The 22,488-nt window shown below is 40.2% G+C and overlaps 1 protein-coding gene across 3 annotated transcripts in view; it reads left to right on the top strand.

The window, feature by feature from the left end:
* LOC129862727 (chemokine-like protein TAFA-5) overlaps window positions 1-22,488 on the top strand; it is a 200,479-nt gene that overhangs the window by 164,080 nt on the left and 13,911 nt on the right. For all 3 annotated transcript variants that reach the window (XM_055934639.1, XM_055934638.1, XM_055934640.1), the window contains exon 3: window positions 5,754-5,881. In XM_055934639.1, the coding sequence (XP_055790614.1) occupies window positions 5,754-5,881 (128 nt within the window). The remainder of the gene's footprint in view (window positions 1-5,753; window positions 5,882-22,488) is intronic.

Here is a 22,488-nt window from a genome sequence, read left to right as displayed (position 1 = left end):
GTGTCTGTCAGCGTAGTGTCCAGAGCATGGAGGCGCTAACAGGAGACAGGCCTGTACATCAGGAGACGTGGAGGAGGCCGTAGGAGGGCAATGCAAACCCTTCGGACTATGCAAACCGTAGTCTGGCTTTTTTATGGCAGCTTTGAAGCCGTGGCTTCTTCCTTGCGGAGCGGCCTTTCAGGTTATGTTGATATAGGACTCGTTTTACAGTGGATATAGATACTTGTGTACCTGTTACCTACAGCATCTTCACAAGGTCCTTTGCTGTTGTTATGGGATTGATTTGTACTTTTTGCACCAAAGTACGTTCATCTCTAGGAGACAGAACGCGTCTCCTCCCTGAGCGGTATGACGGCTGCATGGTCCCATGGTGTTTATATTTGCATACTATTGTTTGAACAGATGAATGTGGTACCTTCAGGCATTTGGAAATTGCTCCCAAGGATGAACCAGACTTGTGGAGGTCTACATTTTTTTTCCTGAGGTCTTGGCGGATTTCTTTTGATTTTCCCATGATGTAGTCACGATCGTCTATAGGAGAGAGTGAGGACCAAGGCGCAGCGCGTGAAAAGAACATCTTCTTTTATTAAGAAGAGAACAAACACAAAACGAAACCACTTTAACAAAATAACAAACAGACGAACGTGAAGCTAAGAATGAACTAGTGCATACATGCAACATAGAACATCGACATAGACAATTCCCCACAAACAGCTAAAGCCTATGGTTACCTTAAATATGGCTCCCAATCAGAGACAACAATAACCAGCTGTCTCTAATTGAGACCCAATTCAGGCAACCATAGACTTTCCTAAACACCTACACTCAACCATAGACACAGCTAGACAACTATACTTAACATAAACCCAACTACTCTAAATAAACCCCCTAAACCTTACAACCACCCTAGACACTACAAAACCCACATAAATTACCCATGTCACACCCTGACCTAACTAAAATAATAAAGAAAACAAAGAATACTAAGGCCAGGGCATGACAGATGTCAAGAAAAGAGGCACTGGGTTTGAAGGTAGGCCTTGAAATACATCCACAGGTACACCTACAAATGATCAGTAGCTTCTAAAGCCATGACATAATTTTCTGGAATTTTCCAAGCTGTCAACTTAGTGTATGTACACTTCTGACCCACTGGAATTGTAATACAGTGATTTATACGTGAAATAATCTCTCTGTAAACATTTTTGGGGAAAATGAATTGTCATGCACAAAGTAGATGTCCTAACCAACTTGCCAAAACTATAGTTTGTTAACAAGACATTTGTGGAGTGGTTGAAAAACGAGTTTTAATGACTCCAACCTAAGTGTATGTAAATTTCCGTCTTCAACTGTAGTCTAGTTGATTTGATGATGTTTAAATGTTTAAGTTGAAATGGTGCTGGAATAGCGGAGGCAGTGCTCCTGTTGTCTTTGTGCTGACTTGCTGTAACTCTCTATGGTTCTAAATCAGTAGTTGTTAAGTAAACTGTCAGAAACATTCAAATGCTGTACCATGCTGCAGGTCATGAAACTGTTTGTTGCATTCAATATTTGCTTTGTGGACTTCACCGGACAGATACTGCTCTCCAGTTTTGTGATGAAACAAACATGTGGTTGAATTTATTTCATCACTGTGATTGTTGTCTTTTTATTATCTCTGCATTATTATATATCATATGGCGTATGAACAAATGGGCTCCGCTACTGACACACACAAACACCTTTCACCTTGTTTGATAAGGTCTAATCTCGGTTACCCAGAAGTAAAGTTCTCACGAAAGTTGTCATTCCATTTGAACTTCTGTGGGGAATGACAATGACAATTGTGATTTCCATTTTGTGAAGGAAGGAAGCAAAGTCTCCTCCCTCGCAAAAGGAACTCTCGGCCAAATCCCTCACTTTCGCTAATTTCACCTGTGTTTCTGATCCGTGTGGACACACGTGTGAAGCAGTAAACATGGAAGAGGTGAGTGAGGATGTTTTCAACCTAGGTATTTTGAATCTTAGCCGTGTCCATTCCATAGTCCCAGTCGGTATTAGATAGAACGGGAAACAACCTGTGGTTAGCTCGGTTACCCCATTGGTTCACAGCAAAATCTTCACCCTTTTCAAACACAATTTGATTGTTGTCGGGGGTACAATAACTACCACTCACAGGGCTTGAAATCACCGCCCCAGTTTAAACACCGCCTTTGCGTAATCCTGATTTGTCCAAATAATCAATTAAGAAAACCCAAAATGAAGAATTACTGCTACTTGTAATCACATAATTCTTCAGATTATTGACAGATTCTTGCCGTTTACACGTGAATCTGACCACGACGGATTTGATAAGGTCGAGGCAGCCTTGCCGCAACCCATCGTGAGATCTAAGCCCAAGCATTGGTTGGTTCCCTCCAGTGGGCTGTGCATAATTACAACCAGAGCTCAGATGGTACAGCAGTGTACTGATCATTAGAGTGTTCCTGTTTCATAACTTTAATGATCATGGTACTTCATGCATAACATGTTCCCTGTCCATCCATGTGCTGCAAATCCTACATTCTCTGTTTATCACACACTTTATCTTGCATCCTCCATTAAGGACACTGAAGTCCCTGTGTCAGTGTATATAATAGATTATTCTCTTTCTCTCTCCTCTCTTTGTCACTTACTCTTTCTCTCTCCCTCTCTCTCCCCTCTGTCTCTCTCTATTTCCTTGTCTGTACACAGGTGTTTTTCTAGTTTCCCAGCTAGCACATAACGTTCTGAGAACCTTTCCTAGAGCTTGGTGAGAGTGTGGTTGTCCTATGGTTATTTTGCATACAACCGTCCCACAACGTTCTGGGAATGGTGCAGAATAGTTGCTTGGCTTTGGTACATCCTCAGCAAATTTAAGGAAGTTGACAAAATAATGTTATTTTCTTGGTCAGTCATTACTTTAACAGAACGTTTCCTAAAGGTTCAAACATGATTACATTTAATTGAATTCTTGGTAATGTTCTAGGAACGTTCTCCAACTGGTTTGCCATTGGGAAATAGTTCCCGAGAACATTAAGAAACAACGTTGTTCTGTGATATTTCAGTACTTCAGCAAAACCTTTTCCTACAGGTTTCCTCATGGTTCTATTTAAAGTCATGTATTTAGAACATTAAGAAATCTTTACAGTTAAAAACAGAACGTTCTTTGAACATGACTAATGTTTTCATCTAAGAATGTTTTTTAAAAGCATACCAAACATTAGGAACACCTTTATAATATTGAGTTGCACTCATGTTGACTCCAATGCTTCCCACAGTTGTGCCAAGTTGGTTGGTGGACCATTCTTGATACGTAGGGAAACTGTTGAGCATGAAAAACCTTGACACAAACCTGTGTACCTGGCACCTACTACCATACCCATTTCAAAGGCACTTAAATATTTGTATCTTGCCCATTCACCCTCTGAATGGCACACATACACAATCCATGTCTCAATTGTCTTAAGGCTTAAAAATACTTCTTTAACCTTTCTCCTCCCCTTCATTTTCACTGATTGACGTTGTTTTAACAAGTGACATCAATGACCACGTTTACATGCACACAGTATTCCGAATAGTAGCCCATATCCCACTTAAGGTCTTATTCGGTAGCTGTTCATACTCTCCTTTGATATCCCACTCATGAGTATCCCTGTTGCCATGAATAAACACAATATTCCTAATTGAAGTTCATTTGGGTTAAATGGAATATTAACTGACATATGGACACTGACTGTAGGCCTATAACCTCTCACATGTAGCCAAATATAATTATTAACTCCTGCATAAAAATGCATTTCTTGCAGTGAAATTAAACAACAAATGTTATATTTGTCTCAGAAACAGAAGTGGAGAAATATGATTTCTTTCTTTCAGCATCTTTTGAGAAAATGCAAATGCACGGGTAATGTGTTATCTTTGACACTGTTATGCAAGCAGACAGTATTTCAACCACATAAAATATACACCCAAGACGAACTGAAGTCTTATCAGAAATGTGTTTAGTCATTTTCTCATCTTTTCATTTCCTTCGAACCCGTCAAACTGATAACATTTGGACACTTTGCACAGGACCAATCTTTCCACTGTTTTAGAGTTATGTTTTCTCCATGATCCCTAATTGAAATAGTAATCTAGTTAACACCACTAAAGTTGTCTAATACATTCATTCTTTTGATATAAGACATTATTCTGGTGAGAACTGCTTTATTTAGTCTTCTGCGGCTAAAGTTATGACAGAAAAGAAGCTGCATGTATCAAACCATAGTTGACAAACAAATGGCCTACCAAAAGTCGTAATTATATTGTGGCCTACCAAATGTAGGAAATTACAGGTAGAAACTTAATTCAAATGATAGAAAATGTATTATAGTAGGCTGAATTATTAGGGAATTATTATGGTGGATCAAACTGCACAGGTTGTCTACTTTTTGAAGTGATGTGTTTGACAATCAGATGAAAACATCCTCACACAAACACCCATGATATGCGAAACTGAGCCTGTGCAGACCACAAAAACAACAGTAAACGGGATAAGGTGTTTATATGCGTCAACTTGAATAATGATTGGATATTGGTATGCATGTAAACGTGGTCAATAAGGGATCATAGCTTTCACCTGGATTCACCTGGTCAGTCTGTGTAATGGAAAGAGCAGGTGTTGTTAATGTTTCGTATACTCAGTGTATACATTCTGTTCGCAGCATCAACAAAACTCTATCTATCCTCTATCTTGTTAAGAGTGTTGGCCACACCCACTAATTGGCCACATCTTAATGAGTGCTTGTTTCCTTTGAAATGGGGTCTGTTTGAAAAGAAAATGAACAGCTTTGTATGAGTGAAAAAAACATGCCAGCTCCGTCTTGGTGGTGCAGTGGACTAATTCCATGGATAGAGAATAAAATATCATAGTTTGATTCTCACTCACGCCATGCCACAATGAAAAATAAATGTGTTTGCATGATTAATGCCAAAGTAAATTATTTTCCAGGGTGTCCTATTTGTGCTTTGAGTTCAAAACAGTCTTCCCAAAATAAGCTAGCAGTGTTATTAAAAGTCTTATTGAAACATTCAGTTCAAGTTAAGAAGGTTAATCAAAAACCTCAACATAACCCCAGAAATTCATTCAAAACATGCACTATATAACATTCAAAACATTTAGAGTATGTTCTTACAACTTTATTTAATTACCTTAAAATAATAACCCATCATTTTTGTTCTCAGAACGTAAATAAAACCTCCCAGGAAAAATTTGTGGGAACCATAGTGGAACATTCAAAGAACCTCCCTGCAACCTAAAAATATACGTTCCCATTAGCAGGCAAAATGTTGACTTCCATTGTCAGAATGTTTAATAAAACCTTCAGTTTTACTGGTCAGAAAATGTATGGCTTTGTTTTCCGAGAACCAATGGGAAACCAAAAACATACGTTCCCACAACTTCCATGAACCCAAATGATAGCTGGGCAGTTTGCAAAAGCAGCCTGCAAACTTCCGGACACTGCCATACGTTTTGACAGAATTTCTCTCACAGATGTTGTGCAAAACTGTTCATCCATTCTGCATCTTACTGGATGTACTTGGATTTTGTGAATTGATATCATTTTGTGCTTTTGTCACAGTAGTAAAAAATATTTGATTTAATATATTAACCATTGACTTGTAAGATAGATAGATGAGCTAATGGTATATCAGCCACAGAGCCACGGCCATAACGAGAGTAAACCGTCCCTCTTCCTCTCCTCTCCCCACAGCTCGCATTGTGAGGAGCCGGCAGTGGTGTGAAATGATGCCTTGTTTGGAAGACGAGGGCTGTGACCTCTTAGTAAACCAGTCGGGCTGGACCTGCACACAGCCTGGGGGCCGGGTGAAGACCACCACGGTAAGACAAGACTGCCAAGCCTCGTAATCACACAATCTGTCACAGTTAGAGTGACCAGAGGCCATATAGTCATAAGACCTGTCCAGGGACCTTTGTTTGGCCTTGATGTGTTTCTGGGAATGGCGTAGAGGCCCCTGCAGAAACATTCAGAGCTACCATACCATTAATTTGCTGGAGAACGTAATTGAATGTAAGCCTTTGCCACCTATGTCTATGTGGTCGTTGCCTGATATAATCAGTTGTTTGCATGACTGCATCACTTAGCTATTTGAATGTGTTATAGTATGTGTTATTTGTGTCTATATGTGGTAACAGAAAGAAAACCAAAGCTTAAGTTTGTTGATGAAATAATTCTCACTCATGCACACTTAGCGTCACTCACTGAATGGTGCTTCTGTCGCTATCTTGTCAGGGCATCAATTTCACAGCTGATTAAGGAGTTCCATTTCAATACCTTCATTATGCAGCATTAATTTGCATCCATATCATTGGCATGTTGTCTGATGTTCAGAAATGTAGCAGAAGGTTGTGCATTTAAATCTACGCCACATGCACTGCAACTAATCAACCCAATATACTCTACCGTTCAAAAGTTTGGGGTCACTAAGAAATGTCCTTGTTTTTGAAAGAAAAGCACATTTTTTGTCCATTAAAATAACAAAAATTGATCAGAAATACAGTGTAGCCATTGCCAATGTTGTAAATGACTTTTTTTTTTAAATGAAATATCTACATAGGCGTACAGAGGCCCATTAACCTTTCACGAGCCTCTACCCCGGGTCCGAGAGCACCCCCCCCCCCCCCCCCCCCCCCCCACACTGATTAGCATCGCTAGCATAGCGTCACAATTAAATAGTAGCATCTAAATATAATTAAATCACAAGTCCAAGACACCTAATGAAAGATACAGATCTTGTGAATAAAGCCACCATTTCAGATTTTTTTAATGTTTTACAGGGAAGATACAATATGTAAATCTATTAGCTAAACACGTAAGCAAAAGACACCATTTTTCTTTGTCCACCATTTTTTCTCAACACCAGTAGCTATCACCAATTTGGCTAAACTAAGATATTGATAGTCACTAAACAAGAAAAAACCTCATCAGATGACAGTCTGATAACATATTTATGGTATAGGATAGGTTTTGTTAGAAAAATGTGCATATTTCAGGTATAAATCATAGTTTGCCATTGCAGCCACCATCACAAATCTCACCAAAGCGACTAGAATTACTACAGAGAGCAACTTGTATTACCAATCACCTCATAGAAGGCCAGCATCCCGGAGTCGCCTCTTCAATGTTGACGTTGAGACTTTTTTTTTTGCGGGTACTATTTAATGAAGCTGCCAGTTGAGGACTTGTGAGGCGTCTGTTTCTCAAATTAGACACTCTAATGTACTTGTTCTCTTGCTCAGTTGTGTTCCGGGGCCTTCCACTGCTCTTTCTATTCTGGTTAGAGACAGTTTGCGCTGTTCTGTGAAGGGAGTAGTACACAGCGTTGTACGAGATCTTCAGTTTCTTGGCAATTTCTCACATGGAATAGCCTTAATTTCTCAGAATTTGAATAGACTGACGAGTTTCAGAAGGAAGTTCTGTGTTTCTGGCCATTTTGAGCCTGTAATCGAACCCAGAAATGCTGATGCTCCAGATACTCAACTAGTCTAAAGAAGGTCAGTTGTATTGCTTCTTTACTCAGCAAAACAGTTTTCAGCTGTGCTAACATAATTGGATATGGGTTGTCTAATGATCAATTAGCCTTTTAAAATGATAATATTGGATTAGCTAACACAACGTGCCATTGGAACACAGGAATGATGTTTGCTGATAATGGGCCTCTGTACGCCTACGTAGATATTCCATAAAAAAATCTGCCGTTTCCAGCTACAAAAGTCATTTACAACATTAAGAATGTATACACTGTATTTCGGATCAATTTTTATGTTATTTTAATGGACAAAAAATGTGCTTTTCTTTCAAAAAAAGAACATTTTTGGGTGACCCCAAACTTTTGAACGGTAGTGTATATATTTTTTTTAATAACATTTGTACATGCTTAAAGAGGGCATTAACTGAATTTGAATAATTTACAAATGTGTTATAGCATCTAACATACACATCCTCCTAACATGCATATATAGGGGTCTGCCAACTATTGTAAAAATCTGTGATATTCTTCTGCATTGTAAAGAATCAGACAGAATTAGCTGAATTTCCATCCAGAAGTGTCTTGAAGGCTGAAGGGTAGTCACGCATGCTCAGGTCTTCAGTGCCATGGTTCGCGGGCTGAGACAGGAGCCCGGTGGGCTGTCAGTCTAGTCACTGAATAATGAAACCTGTCAACCCGAGGATCGCTTTCAAAGTCAAGCATTTTCTGTGCAGAAATCCTCTGTTCAGGTACCATTGCTTTTAATGAGTCTTCTTTTAAAGATGGACAGGGGGCAAGGGAGCTGCTAACCCTGTAAATTATGTTTCAAATAACTCAAAGTTGTGTCTTGGTGGACAATTAGAGTCACCTCCTGTATGGCGGCAGCAGACTCCATTCTCTGCCAATTGTGGACAATGCTAAGGGATTCAGTTATGTAACCACAAGGCTTTAGCAACGACAAACAAACAAGCCTATTTTTCTAACTTAACTACAAACAGACCTCCAAAGTTAAGCCCTGCCTCGGATGTTGTTATAGAATACATTTGACTCAATTGCGTTGAACCCTTTTGCCAAAGGATTGTGCAAGTCACAGTAATGTTGTGACATTTTCAACAGATTGTCTCAAAACTATGGATTGGTCTTGACTGCATGCAATTGATCTTATAAACACATACAGGACATTAACACATTACAATAAGGTTACCAAATGTTTATGCATTTTCCATGTGTTACTACACTGTAACGATGTGCGCTGAGAGTCGGGAAGCAAGTTCAGTGAGTGAGTGTTTTAATAAATAAACGCAACATGAAACAAGAAACACGAACAACGCACAGACTTAACACTGGAATAGAAACAATGACGCCTGGGGAAGGAACCAAAGGGAGTGAGTCCAGGGGAGTCTGATGATGCGCAGGTGCGAGTAATGATGGTGAAAAGTGTGCGCCATAACGAGCAGCCTGGTGACCTAGAGGCCGGAGAGGGAGCACACGTGACATACACATTTATTTGATTATACAGTACTAAGTAGCACACAATGATTCTTGGACCCAGAAGAATCAGGAGGGGTTATGTCAAACCGTCCTTACATACTTAAAAAATGTCTGAGTCATGGAGCTCCACAAGGGCTGTGCTTAACTTTTTATGGCTGCACGGGCAGTATTGAGTAGCTCTGATAAAAGGTGCCCATTTTAAATGGCCTCGTACTCAATTCTTGCTCGTACAATATGCATATTATTATTACTGTTGGATAGAAAACACTCTCTAGTTTCTAAAACCGTTTGAATTATATCTGTGAGTCAAACAGAACTCATTTGGCACAAACTTCCTGACCAGGAAGTGGAAAGTCTGAAATCGAGACTCTGTTCTACTTCCTGCCTATACATGGGCATGATACGTATTAGTATACGTGCACTTCATACACCTTCCCCTGGATGTCAAGAGGTGGTGAGAGAAGAAATTTAGTGTTTATCTTGGTCTGCAGTGGAATACAAGCTCTTTGTATGACGTGTCCGCCCATTTCCTGTTTTCTGGAGAGCGCGAAGGGGTACTTGGATTTGCCTTCTGTTTAGCTGCCGTTATAGGCGACTAATATCTCCGGCTTTGATTTTATTTGATACATGTGACCATATCATCGTAAAGTATGTTTTTTCAATAGTTTCATCAGATTATTGAACATTTTTCGGGAGTTTTGCCGTGTTCCGTTCTCTTCCGTTTGTTGACATGGAGAGCTTCGAGCCACTTGGCAGGTGCGCTTGCTAAATCGAGAGGGAAAATGAACGTTCTAAATCCAAGCAACGATTGTTCTTGACAAAGGACACCTTGTCCAACATTCTGATGGAAGATCACCAAAAGTAAGAAACATTTTATGATGCTATTTCATATATCTGTCGTGCATGTGAACTAGTCGCCGGCACCCAACTTTGGGGTACTCAGCTATACCGAAGCTGGATGTCGTAATGAAGTTATTTTTTAGAATTCTAACACTGCGATTTCATTAAGAACTAATGGATCTATCATTTCCTATACAACATGTATTTTTTAGTTATGTTTATGAATAGCTATTTGGTCAGAATATGTGTGTCAGAAAAAGTGTCAGAAAAATATCGTTGCTGTTTAGAAGTTGTGGAAAAAGTAGCTAAGATAGCAACATGTATAACCACTGATTTCAGCTCTAAATATGCACATTTTCGAACAAAACATAAGTGTATGTATAACCTGATGTTATAGGACTGTCATCTGATAAAGAATATCAAGGTTAGTCAAAAATTATAAATCTTTTACTGGTTTGTTACGATCGCTAACTTTTACTGCTGGGAAATGGCTTGTCTTTCTGGCTATTGTGGTAAGCTAATATAACGCTATATTGTGTTTAGCTGTAAAACACTTAATAAATCGGAAATATTGGCTGGAATCACAAGATGCCTGTCTTTCATTTGCTGTACACTATGTATTTTTCATAAAAGTTTTATGATGAGTAATTGGGTATTTGACGTTGGTGTCTGTAATTATTCTGTCTGCTTTCGGTGCAATTTCTGATTGTAGCTGCAATGTAAACTATGATTTATACCTGAAATATGCACATTTTTCGAACAAAACATAGATTTATTGTATAACATTTTATAAGACTGTCATCTGATGAAGTTGTTTGTTGGTTAGTTTGGTTGGTTCTTGGTTAGTTAGGTTGGCTTTGTGCATGCTACCTGTGCTGTGAAAAATGTCTGTCCTTTTTTTGTATTTGGTGGTGAGCTAACATAAATATACGTGCTGTTTTCGCTGTAAAACATTTTAAAAATCGGACATGTTGGCTGGATTCACAAGGTGTGTACCTTTCATTTGCTGTATTGGACTTGTTAATGTGTGAAAGTTAAATATTTAAAAAATATATACATTTTGAATTTCGCGCCCTGCACTTGAGCTGGCTGTTGTCATAAGTGTACCGACGTCGGGCTTGCAGCCATAAGAAGTTAAATCAGTTTTATGCTTTTCTGCCCTGCGTAATATGCTTTAGGCTATGCATTGTATAAGGCACAATCATGATTTCACCTCATTTATTCCCGGGCTTGGGCTCATAGGCCTATGCGTATGCATAAGCTCTAATATATGTATGGGTGTTTTGAATTCATCATTATCTTAGAAAATGCTGTCCATTTTATTGTGTTAGGCTTTGAAACAACATCCTCAATGACCGTGTTTTACACTTAGAAGTTCAACAGCAGGTTGAAACTTTCTTCAAATTGATCATCACTGAGGTGATTTTTAAAAGAAGGATACTGTTTTGATGATGTGTTTGATATGATTTTTATTTGCATTTACTTTTATGTCAGAGTGGTTAGAGGGACAGTAGAGCCCTGAGTACCAGGCTATTAGAACCTTATGGTCGTAAGCAAGTTGGGCACCACCAAAGCGTGTCCAGAGTGCATAAGAGGAGATTACCATGACTCACCGGTCACGCGAAAATTTAAGGTGGTCATGACTGCCGGTGTGGCGGTAATACGGTCACCGCAACAGCCCTATGCACGACAGCACTTCTTCCCCCTCAGTAAACTGAAAATATTTGCCCCTCGGATCCTCAAAAGGTTATACAGCTGCACCATCGAGAGCATCTTGACTGGCTACATCACCACATGGTATGGCAAATGCACCTCCCTCGAATGGCATAGTGCTACAGAGGGTGGTGCGGACATCCCAGTACTGCACTGGGGCCGAGCTCCTTGCCATCCAGGACCTCTATATCAGGCGGTGTCAGAGGAAGGCCTGAAAAATTGCCAAAGACAACACTGTTCTTTATTTTACTGCTATTATTATCAAACCTGATGCCTAGTCACTTTAACCTGCATACATGTACATATCTATGTCAATTACTTCATACCCCTGCACATTGATCTGTTACTGGTACTCCCTGTATATGTGACTCACCACCTAGATTCGGTCTTATGTAGCAAAATGTGAAATTGTGTTTTTTTACAGTGGATACAAGTAGAGACATATAGCTACAAAATGGTATATCATACACTCTTATTTGAGGATCAATGGGAAAGTAATTCTGCCTTGAAAGTTGATCACTTTTGAGAATATCGCCTTTGAAAGTTTTGGTATATAGCGAAGCACTATTCTTTGTCTCTTGTTATGCTATTTTTACTTCAGCTCACTGTATGTATGGAGCTAAATATATTTGTGTATATTCCTTATAACCGCGGATATGCAAGGTAACGTTACTCATTTCAGAACCTTGGTGTTATATTCAAATTGTGCTTATGTAGCTAGCTACATTCTTCAATTAGCTCTTGCGACATACGCCTAGTTTCCTGAATCGGGTCATATATTGTTGTGTTTTTTTTCTCCTCCTGTGATAACATATATATATTTATTTTTTACTCTGCATAGTTGGGCAGGGCTCGTAAACACACGTTTCACGGTTTAGTGTAACAGTGGCGATTTTAGCATGTACATTTTTTGGGGCAAACGCAACCCATTTTTTAGGTGCATGCTTGCAAAGCCACTACACAACAACACAACACTAAACAATACATGAATTGCACTATAACGGTGGCAGACGGTGCCCACAAACTGTTAGGGCCTACATAAAGCTGTCCCAACTGCGGAGCTTTCTTTCAGCACCATTTAGTGAATCTTTACCACTGCTACACCTGGCTATCAGCGGAGCCTTGTCTGGCAGCGAAACAGTTCATTCAGCCCCATTTACTTCCTTTTTCAAATGCATAGCTGATATGGCTCACTTGCTTAAAGAAATATGGTTTCTACTGTCTCCTTGTGAATTTGTGTAACTCGATTAGCCCCGCGTTCATGACAAATGCCGACATAAGTTTAGACTTTTAAACTACACACAGACATTATTACATTTCTATTCAGTAAATGTATAATGTTTCTTCTTATATCATTAACACTTATCTCTAAGTATAAGCAAGTGCAAGCAAACGATCAGCGACGAGGTACGCCTTCGTTCAGCACTTTCAAAATGGACATTGACAGAAATTCCGAAGTTAGTTCAGATAAATTCAGATGTTGAGACCTTAACTTTACCCTTCTTTAAGTCACCACACAGAGATGGAGAGAGAGAGAGAGAGACGAGAGCGACGCGAGAGACGCTGTTAGCCTACCATTTTATGTATTTTATTAGAGAGAATGCCAAGAGTGTGCAATGCTGTCATCAAGGCAAAGGGTGGCTACTTTAAATTGCCCTGAAACAAAACTCAAACAAGAAGCAGGTGCAACCAATAAGACATAACAAACAGAAAAGGAAAAGGGGATCGGTGGCAGCTAGTAGACCGGCGACGACGACCGCAGAGCGCCGCCCAAACAGGCAGAGGAGCCACCTTCGGTGGAAGTCGTGACAAGGTCTGACTAATAGAAATTGAATAATGTGTCCCTGAAAAAAGGGGTGTGTGAAAATCTAAAAAAGCAGTCAGTATCTGGTGTGGCAACCAGCGGCATTACGTACTGCAGTGCATCTCCTCCTCATGGACTGCACCAGATTTGCCAGTTCTTGCTGTGAGATGTTACCCCACTCTTCCACCAAGGCATCCCCCGACATGTATAGCGAACAAAAATCAATGCATGGGCACCTCGGCTCTCAAAACAAACGTCCATTTGGAGAGCATAAGCTGGGGATTTTTGAGGCATTCAATCAGAGCATAAATCTTTGTTTAACCTTTCTAGGACACACGTTCTGCTAGCGGAACCCCCCCCCCCAATTTTCACACATTAAGAAGTCCAATACAGCAAATGAAAGATAAACATCTTGTTAATCTACCCATCATGTCCGATTAAAAAAATGCAAGGCGACATCATGAGGAATGCGCATGACCAGGAACTGGCAATCTGCCAGACCACTGACTCATTCCCCTCTCATCCAGCCCCACAACACAGTATAAACTTCATTCAACATTCTATAGACTTTTGACATCTAGTGGGAGGCGTAGGAAGTGCAAACAAATCCATATCTTCCTGGGATTTGAATAGGCGATGAGTTGAACATCAACCAGCCTCAGAATTTCCACTTCCTGTTTGGAAGTTTGCCTGCCATATGAGTTCTGTTATACTCACACATAATTTAAACAGTTTTAGAAACTTCAGAGTGTTTTATATCCAATAGTAATAATAATATGCATATATTAGCATCTGGGACAGAGTAGGAGGCAGTTCAAGTTGGGCACGCTATTCATCCAAAGTGAAAATGCTGCCCCCTATCCCTAGAAAGTTAACAGCGTTATCTGACAAATGTATAGATGGGGGTTTCTGTGCCCCACACATTGTTTCCATCATATCAATTGTGGACGGTAATATCATAGAGTAGCAGGCCAAGCGATTCACCGTGGGAATGACTCAAGTGAGACGGTCATGTGAGGACTTTTCCCATGATCTAAGAGTGCACTCTGGATGAATTTAAAATGTAAAATTTGAATAATTTAATCATTTTGAGCTACAAAGACGATACTACAATATATAAACTCAACTCTTAAAATAAACGTCCCTTTTTCAGGACCCTGTCTTTGAAGGATAATTTGTAAAAATTCAAATAACTAAACAAATCTTCATTGTAATGGGTTTCCCATGTTTGTTCAATGAACCATACACAATTAATGAATATGCACCTGTGGAACGGTCATTAAGACACTAAGACACGGTAGGCAATTAAGGTCACAGTTATGAAAACTTAGGACACTAAAGAGACCTTTCTACTGACTCTGAAAAACACCAAAAGAAAGATGCCAGGGTCCCTGTTCATCTGCGTGAATGTGCCTTAGGCATGCTGTGCCTTAGGCAAGCTTTTGGGTACTCTAGCTATACCGAAGCTGGATGTCGTAATGAAGTTATTTTTAGAATTCTAACACTGCGATTTCATTAAGAACTAATGGATCTATCATTTCCTATACAACATGTATTTTTTTGTTATGTTTATGAATAGCTATTTGGTCAGAATATGTGTGTCAGAAAAAGTGTCAGAAAAATATCCGGACGTTGTGGGAAATAGTAGCTACGTTGCACAATGTATACCACTGATTTCAGCTCTAAATATGCATATTTTCGAACAAAACATAAGTGTATGTATAACCTGATGTTATTAACTCTAAATGATATATGCGTATTTTAGAGTTATTAATGTAACTTTAGTTGTTCTACTACTAACCCTAACCCGAAGCATATAGGAGTACCTATTTCTTTGTTAACCGCTCAACACAGAATAGCCGCAAAGGCGCACTCCCTCAAAGCGTTTGGAGAAAATATCCTGATGATTTTGAAAGACACTCACCTGTCTATAAGTTGACCCACAGTTGACAGTGCGTGTCAGAGAAAAAAACAAGCCATGAGGTCGAAGGAATTGTCCGTAGAGCTCCAAGACAGGATCGTGTCGAGGTACAGATCAGGAGAAGGGTACCAAAACATTTCTGCGGCATTGAAGGTCCCCAAGAACACAGAGGCCTCCATCATTCATGAATGGAAGAAGTTCGGAACCACCAAGACTCTTCCTAGAGCTGGCCGCATTGCCAAACTCCGCAGTAGGGGGAAAAGGGCCTTGGTCAGGGAGGTGACCAAGAACCCAATGGTCACTCTGGCAGGGCTCCAGAGTTCCTCTGTGGAGACGGGAGAATCTTGTTGAAGGACAACCATCTCTGCAGCACTCCACCAAACAGGCCTTTATGGTAGAGTGGTGTAGTGGAAATTCCACACAGGGACACTCAAAGTCAATCTTAATTGAATCCTTCTTTAATATCAGCACGCTGCAGAGGTTCCAACCAATTCAATGCATCAAGTACACATGTCGATCAGGAGCTCCACCGGGACAGTCCAGTTAGTTCTCTTATATACTGTGGCATACAGCAGGTCAGCCACTAGGGGGAGACTCGTCGAGGCCTGGTGACAGACGGAGTATACTTCACAAGGCGATGGCTCCATCTGCTGGACGTGCCAGGTCTCGACGGGCTCTCAGGACTCTCAGGCCCAGGACTAATTGGGGCTGATTGGGGAGTTTGTGAGTAATCAAGGGCTGATTGCTCACCAGCTGTACAAGCCCCATAAAGCTGCCAGAAGGGCAGCACACAGGAGAGGACTGGGGGAAGTAAGGTGACTTCCTTGTAGTTGGAGACGGTGCCCGAGCTAAGATGTTTGTGTGCCCGACAGGATACAGCAAGACCCGGAGCCCAGAAAACGGTATCCCAGAGAGGGTCTCATGGGGGCGACCTATCCTTTACTGTTGATTTATTATTTAATAAACACCTGCGAAACCCAGATAATCATACTCTGTCCGTGTCTGATCTGTGTAAACGTCTTGACCAAACCCACTGGTCTGCCACAATACAGACAAGTTATATTTATATGGTATAGCTTATTCATCATTCATAATGAATTAATCATTAAATTTGCTTCATTCATGTGACCGACCAATACTGGGTCATGCATGTGACAGACCAATACCTCACGAGGCTTCTTCTCCCAAACACACACATTTATCTCCCTTAACTTCTACTTCATCACAATCCCGGATCCGGGAGCACCCCCATCAGTAAAAAAGCTGACTAGCAAAGCCTAGCATAGCGTCACAAGTAAATACTAGCATCTAAATATCATTAAATCACAAGTCCAAGACACCAGATGAAAGATACACATCTTGTGAATCCAGCCATAATTTCTGATTTTTAAAATGTTTTACAGGGATAACACAATATGTATTTCTATTAGCTAACCACGATAGCAAAAGACACAACTTTTTTTCCCACCATTTTTTTCCTGCATAGGTAGCTATCACAATTTCGACCAAATAAAGATATTAATAGTCACTAACCAAGAAACAACTTCATCAGATGACAGTCTGATAACATATTTATAGTCTAGCATATGTTTTGTTAGAAAAATGTGCATATTTCAGGTATAAATCATAGTTTACATTGCAGCTACAGTCAGAAATTGCACCGAAAGCAGCCATAAAACTTACAGACACCAACGTCAAATCTCTAATTACTCATCATAAAACATTTCTGAAAAATACATAGTGTACATCAAATGAAAGACAGGCATCTTGTGATTCCAGCCAATATTTCCGATTTATTAAGTGTTTTACAGCGATTTTTTTTTTTAGCGTTATATTAGCTTAGCACAATAGCCAGAAACACTTGGGCGCCGGCGACTACGACAGATATATGAAATAACATCATAAAATGGGTCTTACTTTTGCTGATCTTTAATCAGAATGTTGGACAAGGTGTCCTTTGTCCAAAACAGTCGTTGTCTGGATTCAGAACGGACACTTTCCCTCTTCATTTAGCAAGCGCGCTAGCCGGGTGGCACGACACTCTCCATGTCAACAAACGGAAGAGAACGGAACACGGCAAAACTCCCCAAAAAATATCAATAATCTGATGAAACCATATTGAAAAAACATACTTTACGATGATATGGTGACATGTATCAAATAAAATCAAAGCCGGAGATTGTAGTCGCCTATAACGGCAGCTAAACAAAAGGCAATCCCACTGTCCAGCTCGCGCTCTTCAGAGTACCGAAAATGGTGGACACGTCATTCCAAGATGATGTGTTCCATCTCAGACCAAGATAATCACCTAATTTCTTCTCTCACAGCCTCTTGACACCCAGAGGACGGTGTATGACGTGCATGTATACTAATAAGTCTTGTGCCCACTTATAGGCAGGAAGAAGAACAGAGCATCGATTTCAGACTTTCCACTTCCTGGTCAGGAATTGTGCTGCAGAATGAGTTCTGTTTCACGCAGAGAAATAATTCAAACGGTTTTAGAAACTAGAGAGTGTTTTCTATCCAATAGTAATAATAATATGCATATTGTACGAGCAAGAATTGAGTACGAGGCTGTTTGAAATGGGCACATTTTATCTGGCTACTCAATACTGCCCCTTGCAGCCCAAACAGGTTAATCTGCGCTCTGGCACACTTAGACGAGAGTCTTTGTTAAGACATGTAGCTAGCTAGCTAAACAATGTACCATAATTCCAACTCATCATGTTACTACCCTGCATGAATCTGCAGGTAGCTAACCAACCAGGTTCTATGGCTATAACTAGTCAAGCAAATGTGTCTGAGATACGAAGAATAAGATCATACACATAACATTAGCTAGCGAGCCAGCCAGCAAACGTTAGCTAGCTAACAGTACACTTTAGGTTGACATTAGGTTTATGCAGTTTTATTACGTGATATTTTTTTTTTAAAGCATCGTTAGACAGGATTACCTACACATACTGACCATCTCAAATAGACAGAAGCGTGCTATATGGCAGACCAATCCATACTCATCTCTCGGCATGTCCAGCCCATTCATTATCTTAGCCAATCATGGCTAGCGGGTAGGCTGCTCACTTTTTCTCTGGCTTAACCAACTAGGCTCGTAATTTAACAATTGTATTTGTATTTACAGGTGGCATACACATTTGTTATTAAGGCACATGAAAGTTCACATATTACAGTAGCCAAACGACTCTCCTGTGAAGTAGTGACCCGCGACATCAGCCAGAGAAAGATGAGCTAGCATCTAATGAAGGAACATTAGATAAGCCCTCTAAATCTTGTTCAGCTAGTTGACCATCAAAATTGCACTGATAAACGATGAGGAATTGTAGCATACTCATCCTTTTGCAGCTTGCCTGCCAACAATGCATACTTGTCCCAACCAAGCACCCAAAACTAACTGGTTAAAGTTGGCTAGCTTGCGAGCTAGCTACTTCCAGACAAAAATGAGAAAACACCTTACTCTGACCCTTTTACTTACCCTAGCAGAGATGGTTAGGCTGTTTACATGTTATCTAGAGTGTTCATGACTAACTATTACTTTATTTTCTTACATTTACGGACACCGTTCATATTCAGTGGATGATACTCGTTCATAAATTAATCAGTTATTCTGCACTCTGGTACACTCAGACAAGAGTGCTCTGAAACCAGAGTGAATTTACTAACACAAGAGATATGCTAACTGTATAACAGTTGTTCAAGTTCTTGCTAGATAACGAAATGACACCTGCATCTCAAGCTGTGTATAGCCACCAAAAAATTATATGAGGGGAAAAGTTAGTCACTCCCCCACTCCTCCAAGGACATGACATCCTCCTAGCAGCTAGCTAGCTATTGTCACGTTCCTGACCTGTTTTCTGTTGTTTGGCATGTGTTTAATTGGTCAGGGCGTGAGTTTTGGGTGGGTAGTCTATGTTATGTGTTTTCTATGTTGGGTTAATGGGTTGCCTGGTATGGCTCTCAATTAGAGGCAGGTGTTTGGCGTTTCCTCTAATTGAGAGTCATATTAAGGTAGGTTGTTTCACATTGTTTGTTGTGGGTGGTTGTCTTCCGTGTCAGTACATGTTACCACACGGGACTGTTTCGGCTTGTCTTTTCCTGTTCGTGTGTTCTTCGTTTCATGTAAGTTCGTAAGTTTAGGTCTGTTTAGTTCGTTTTGTTATTTTGTATTTCTAAAGTGTTATTTCGTGTTTCGTCGTTTTTGTCTAATAAATCATTATGTCCACATACCTCGCTGCGTGTTGGTCTGATCCATGCTCCTCCTCATCCGAGGAGGAGGAATATGACGACGATCGTTACAGCTATCCAGATAACATTAGGCTCTGTGTTTTTAGATGGTTGCTACATAAATAGATACACTAGCCTATTAGCCACATTATGACTGACTTGTGATCGTTGCCCTTGCTCATTTATTGTCATTCCCAGGCTTAGTTACATTTTTCCGTTTTCTCCAAAATGTTGAGCCATTGAAACTGAAACAGTGTATCCCGAATAGAGGCAAACAATGTAACAGGCCAGCTGTGATTTACAACCTGATAGCAATATTTTTTGGACAACCAAAAAATGTTATGGTGAATTAAATTAATCATGCATTGAACTGCAGCAATCTATTCTGCCAACAATGCCTTAATGTACATCATGGAATGTTGAGGCAAATATAACCTATTTTAAAACCTCTTATGAAGTTGGTTTTGTAGCATAAACTGAGAATTGCATATTTTTGATTGATATGTTTGTTTCATATCTGCAAAGTAGTTAAAATGTTGTCAGTTCCACTTTAAATGTTACAATTGTGCTAGGAAATTACCTAGCATTACTCATTTGCTAGGGCAACCAACAATCAACCAGCAACCCTGACCAAAAATCTCTTTGCATATGACCAGCTTGAAAGCAGTGGGGCCAGAAGGTTTGGCACAACAAAGAATAAGACAGAGGAGTTGACTTAAGCACAATAAAGCCAACTCTTCTGTCTTATTCTTTGTTGTGCCAAACCTTCTGGCTCCACTGCTTTCAAGCTGGTCATATGCAAAGAGATTTTGGGCAGGGTTGCTGGTTGGTTGCCCAGGCTAGTTTCTTTGCTTTGAAATATTTGCCAGTTGCTTGCCTATTCACCTAAATCAAAACACTCATCTTGTTTTGCTCCCAAAACACATTCCTTTAATGATTTATCAAAAAGTGATTATGTTCATACCCAGGAAACACAGCCACTTTTGTTTTCCAATTAACTTTAGCAAGCCTATTTATCCCCCCAAATGACAGATAACAAAATGCATTATATTAAAACCCAAGAATTGGTTATTGTAATCTCACATTCACACCATTTTTTTAGATGCAATGAAAGTTCTTAATTACATGATTACATGCTCTTTGGCTATTACCTCTCTCTTGAGCATGTGGCAGGCTAGAAATGAACATTCTGTGATTACTGTAATCAATCATAATTGGCATCAGACATGAAGAGTCCATGTGAAGAAGCAGGTTATGGTTCAATCTCATACACTGTCAGCAGCCCAACTCTTACCCTATGTCTACAACAGGTTTTTGATAAAAAGTATTGGCATGAACTATATGAATAGGTATTGGGCTGTGTGTGTGTGTGTGTGTGTGTGTGTGTGTGTGTGTGTGTGTGTGTGTGTGTGTGTGTGTGTGTGTGTGTGTGTGTGTGTGTGTGTGTGTGTGTGTGTGTGTGTGTGTGTGTGTGTGTGTGTGTGTGTGTCTGTGTGTGTGTGTGTGTGTGTGTCTATGCTATCCATTAATATTTGACCAGAAATGTGTGTGAATACATTTGCACGGATATGTTTTCATTTTCACTGTACATGGATGTGAGTCTATGTACACTTGTGTTTTTTGCCTTTTATGTGTTTGTTTGTGACCAGTGACGTGTTAAAAAAGCTCCTCCGATTGAGTGAATGCATGAGTGGACAGCACAGAGATCTACAGATGACAGGCAGACTGGGCTGTGGTGTAGCCCTTTCCCTAATTGATCCCATTGGGCAGCCAGGCTTTAACGGGTCCAATCAAAACACAGGTTGAACACAGTCACCATGGAGTGGCCAGCTGCTCGTCTAAGCACTGTACAGCACTGTACAGAATGAGTAAAGGTTGTAGGAATAGCCTACCCATCACAAATCCTAACATTGAGCATTATGGAGATACATTGCTAGACTGGCAATAGGTCAGAACGTACAGGTCATTCGCAAGGTATTCAGAACCCTTGACATTTTCCACATTTTGTTACGTTACAGCCTTATTCTAAAACGGATTAAATCGTTTTTTCCCTCATCAATCTACACACAATACCCCATAATTACAAAGCAAAAACAAGCTCTAGCTGGACCATTCAAGGACATTGAGACTTGTTTCGAAGCTACTCTTGTGTTGTCTTGGCTATGCGATGTGGAGCAGGTTTTCATCAAGGATCTCTACTTTGCTCCGTTCATCTTTTCCTCGATCCTGACTAGTCTCTCAGTCCCTGCCGTTGAAAAACATTCCCACAGCATGATGCTGGCACCACCATGCTTCACCGTAGGGATGTCGCTAAGTTTCCTCCAGACGTGACACTTGGCATTCAGGCCAAAGAGTTCAATCTTGGTTTCATCAGACCAGAGAACCTTGTTTGAGACCTTTAGATGCCTTTTGGCAAACTCCAAGCGATATTTCATGTGCCTTTTACTGAGGTGTGGCTTCCATCTGGCCACTCTACCATAAAGACCTGATTGGTGGAGTGTTGCAGAGATGGTTGTCCTTCTGGAAGTTTCTCCCATCTCCACAGAGGAACTATGGAGCTCTGTCAGAGTAACCATCAGGTTCTTGGTCACCTCCCTGAACAAGGCCCTTCTCCCCCGATTGCTCAGTTTGTCCGGGTGGCAAATCTAGAAGGAGCCTTGGTGGTTCCAAACTTCTTACATCTAAGAATGATGAAGTAAATTGTGTTCTTGGTGACCTTAAATGCCACAGAAATGTTTTGGTACCCTTCCCCAGATCTGTGCCTCGACACGATCCTATTTTTGCTTTTTCATTATGCGGTATTGTGTGTAGATTGATGAGGAAAACATTTAATTTAATACATTTTAAAGTAAGGCTGTAACTTAATTTTGAAAAATTCAAGAGGTCTGAATACATTCCGAATGCACTGTAACAATAACCTCACCTTGGCATTGTCAATGCTATTTCCCCT

Source organism: Salvelinus fontinalis, chromosome 9 (genome assembly GCF_029448725.1).
Source record: "Salvelinus fontinalis isolate EN_2023a chromosome 9, ASM2944872v1, whole genome shotgun sequence".
NCBI classification, from domain to species: Eukaryota; Metazoa; Chordata; class Actinopteri; order Salmoniformes; family Salmonidae; genus Salvelinus; species Salvelinus fontinalis.
This window is presented reverse-complemented; position numbering and strand designations above follow the sequence as displayed.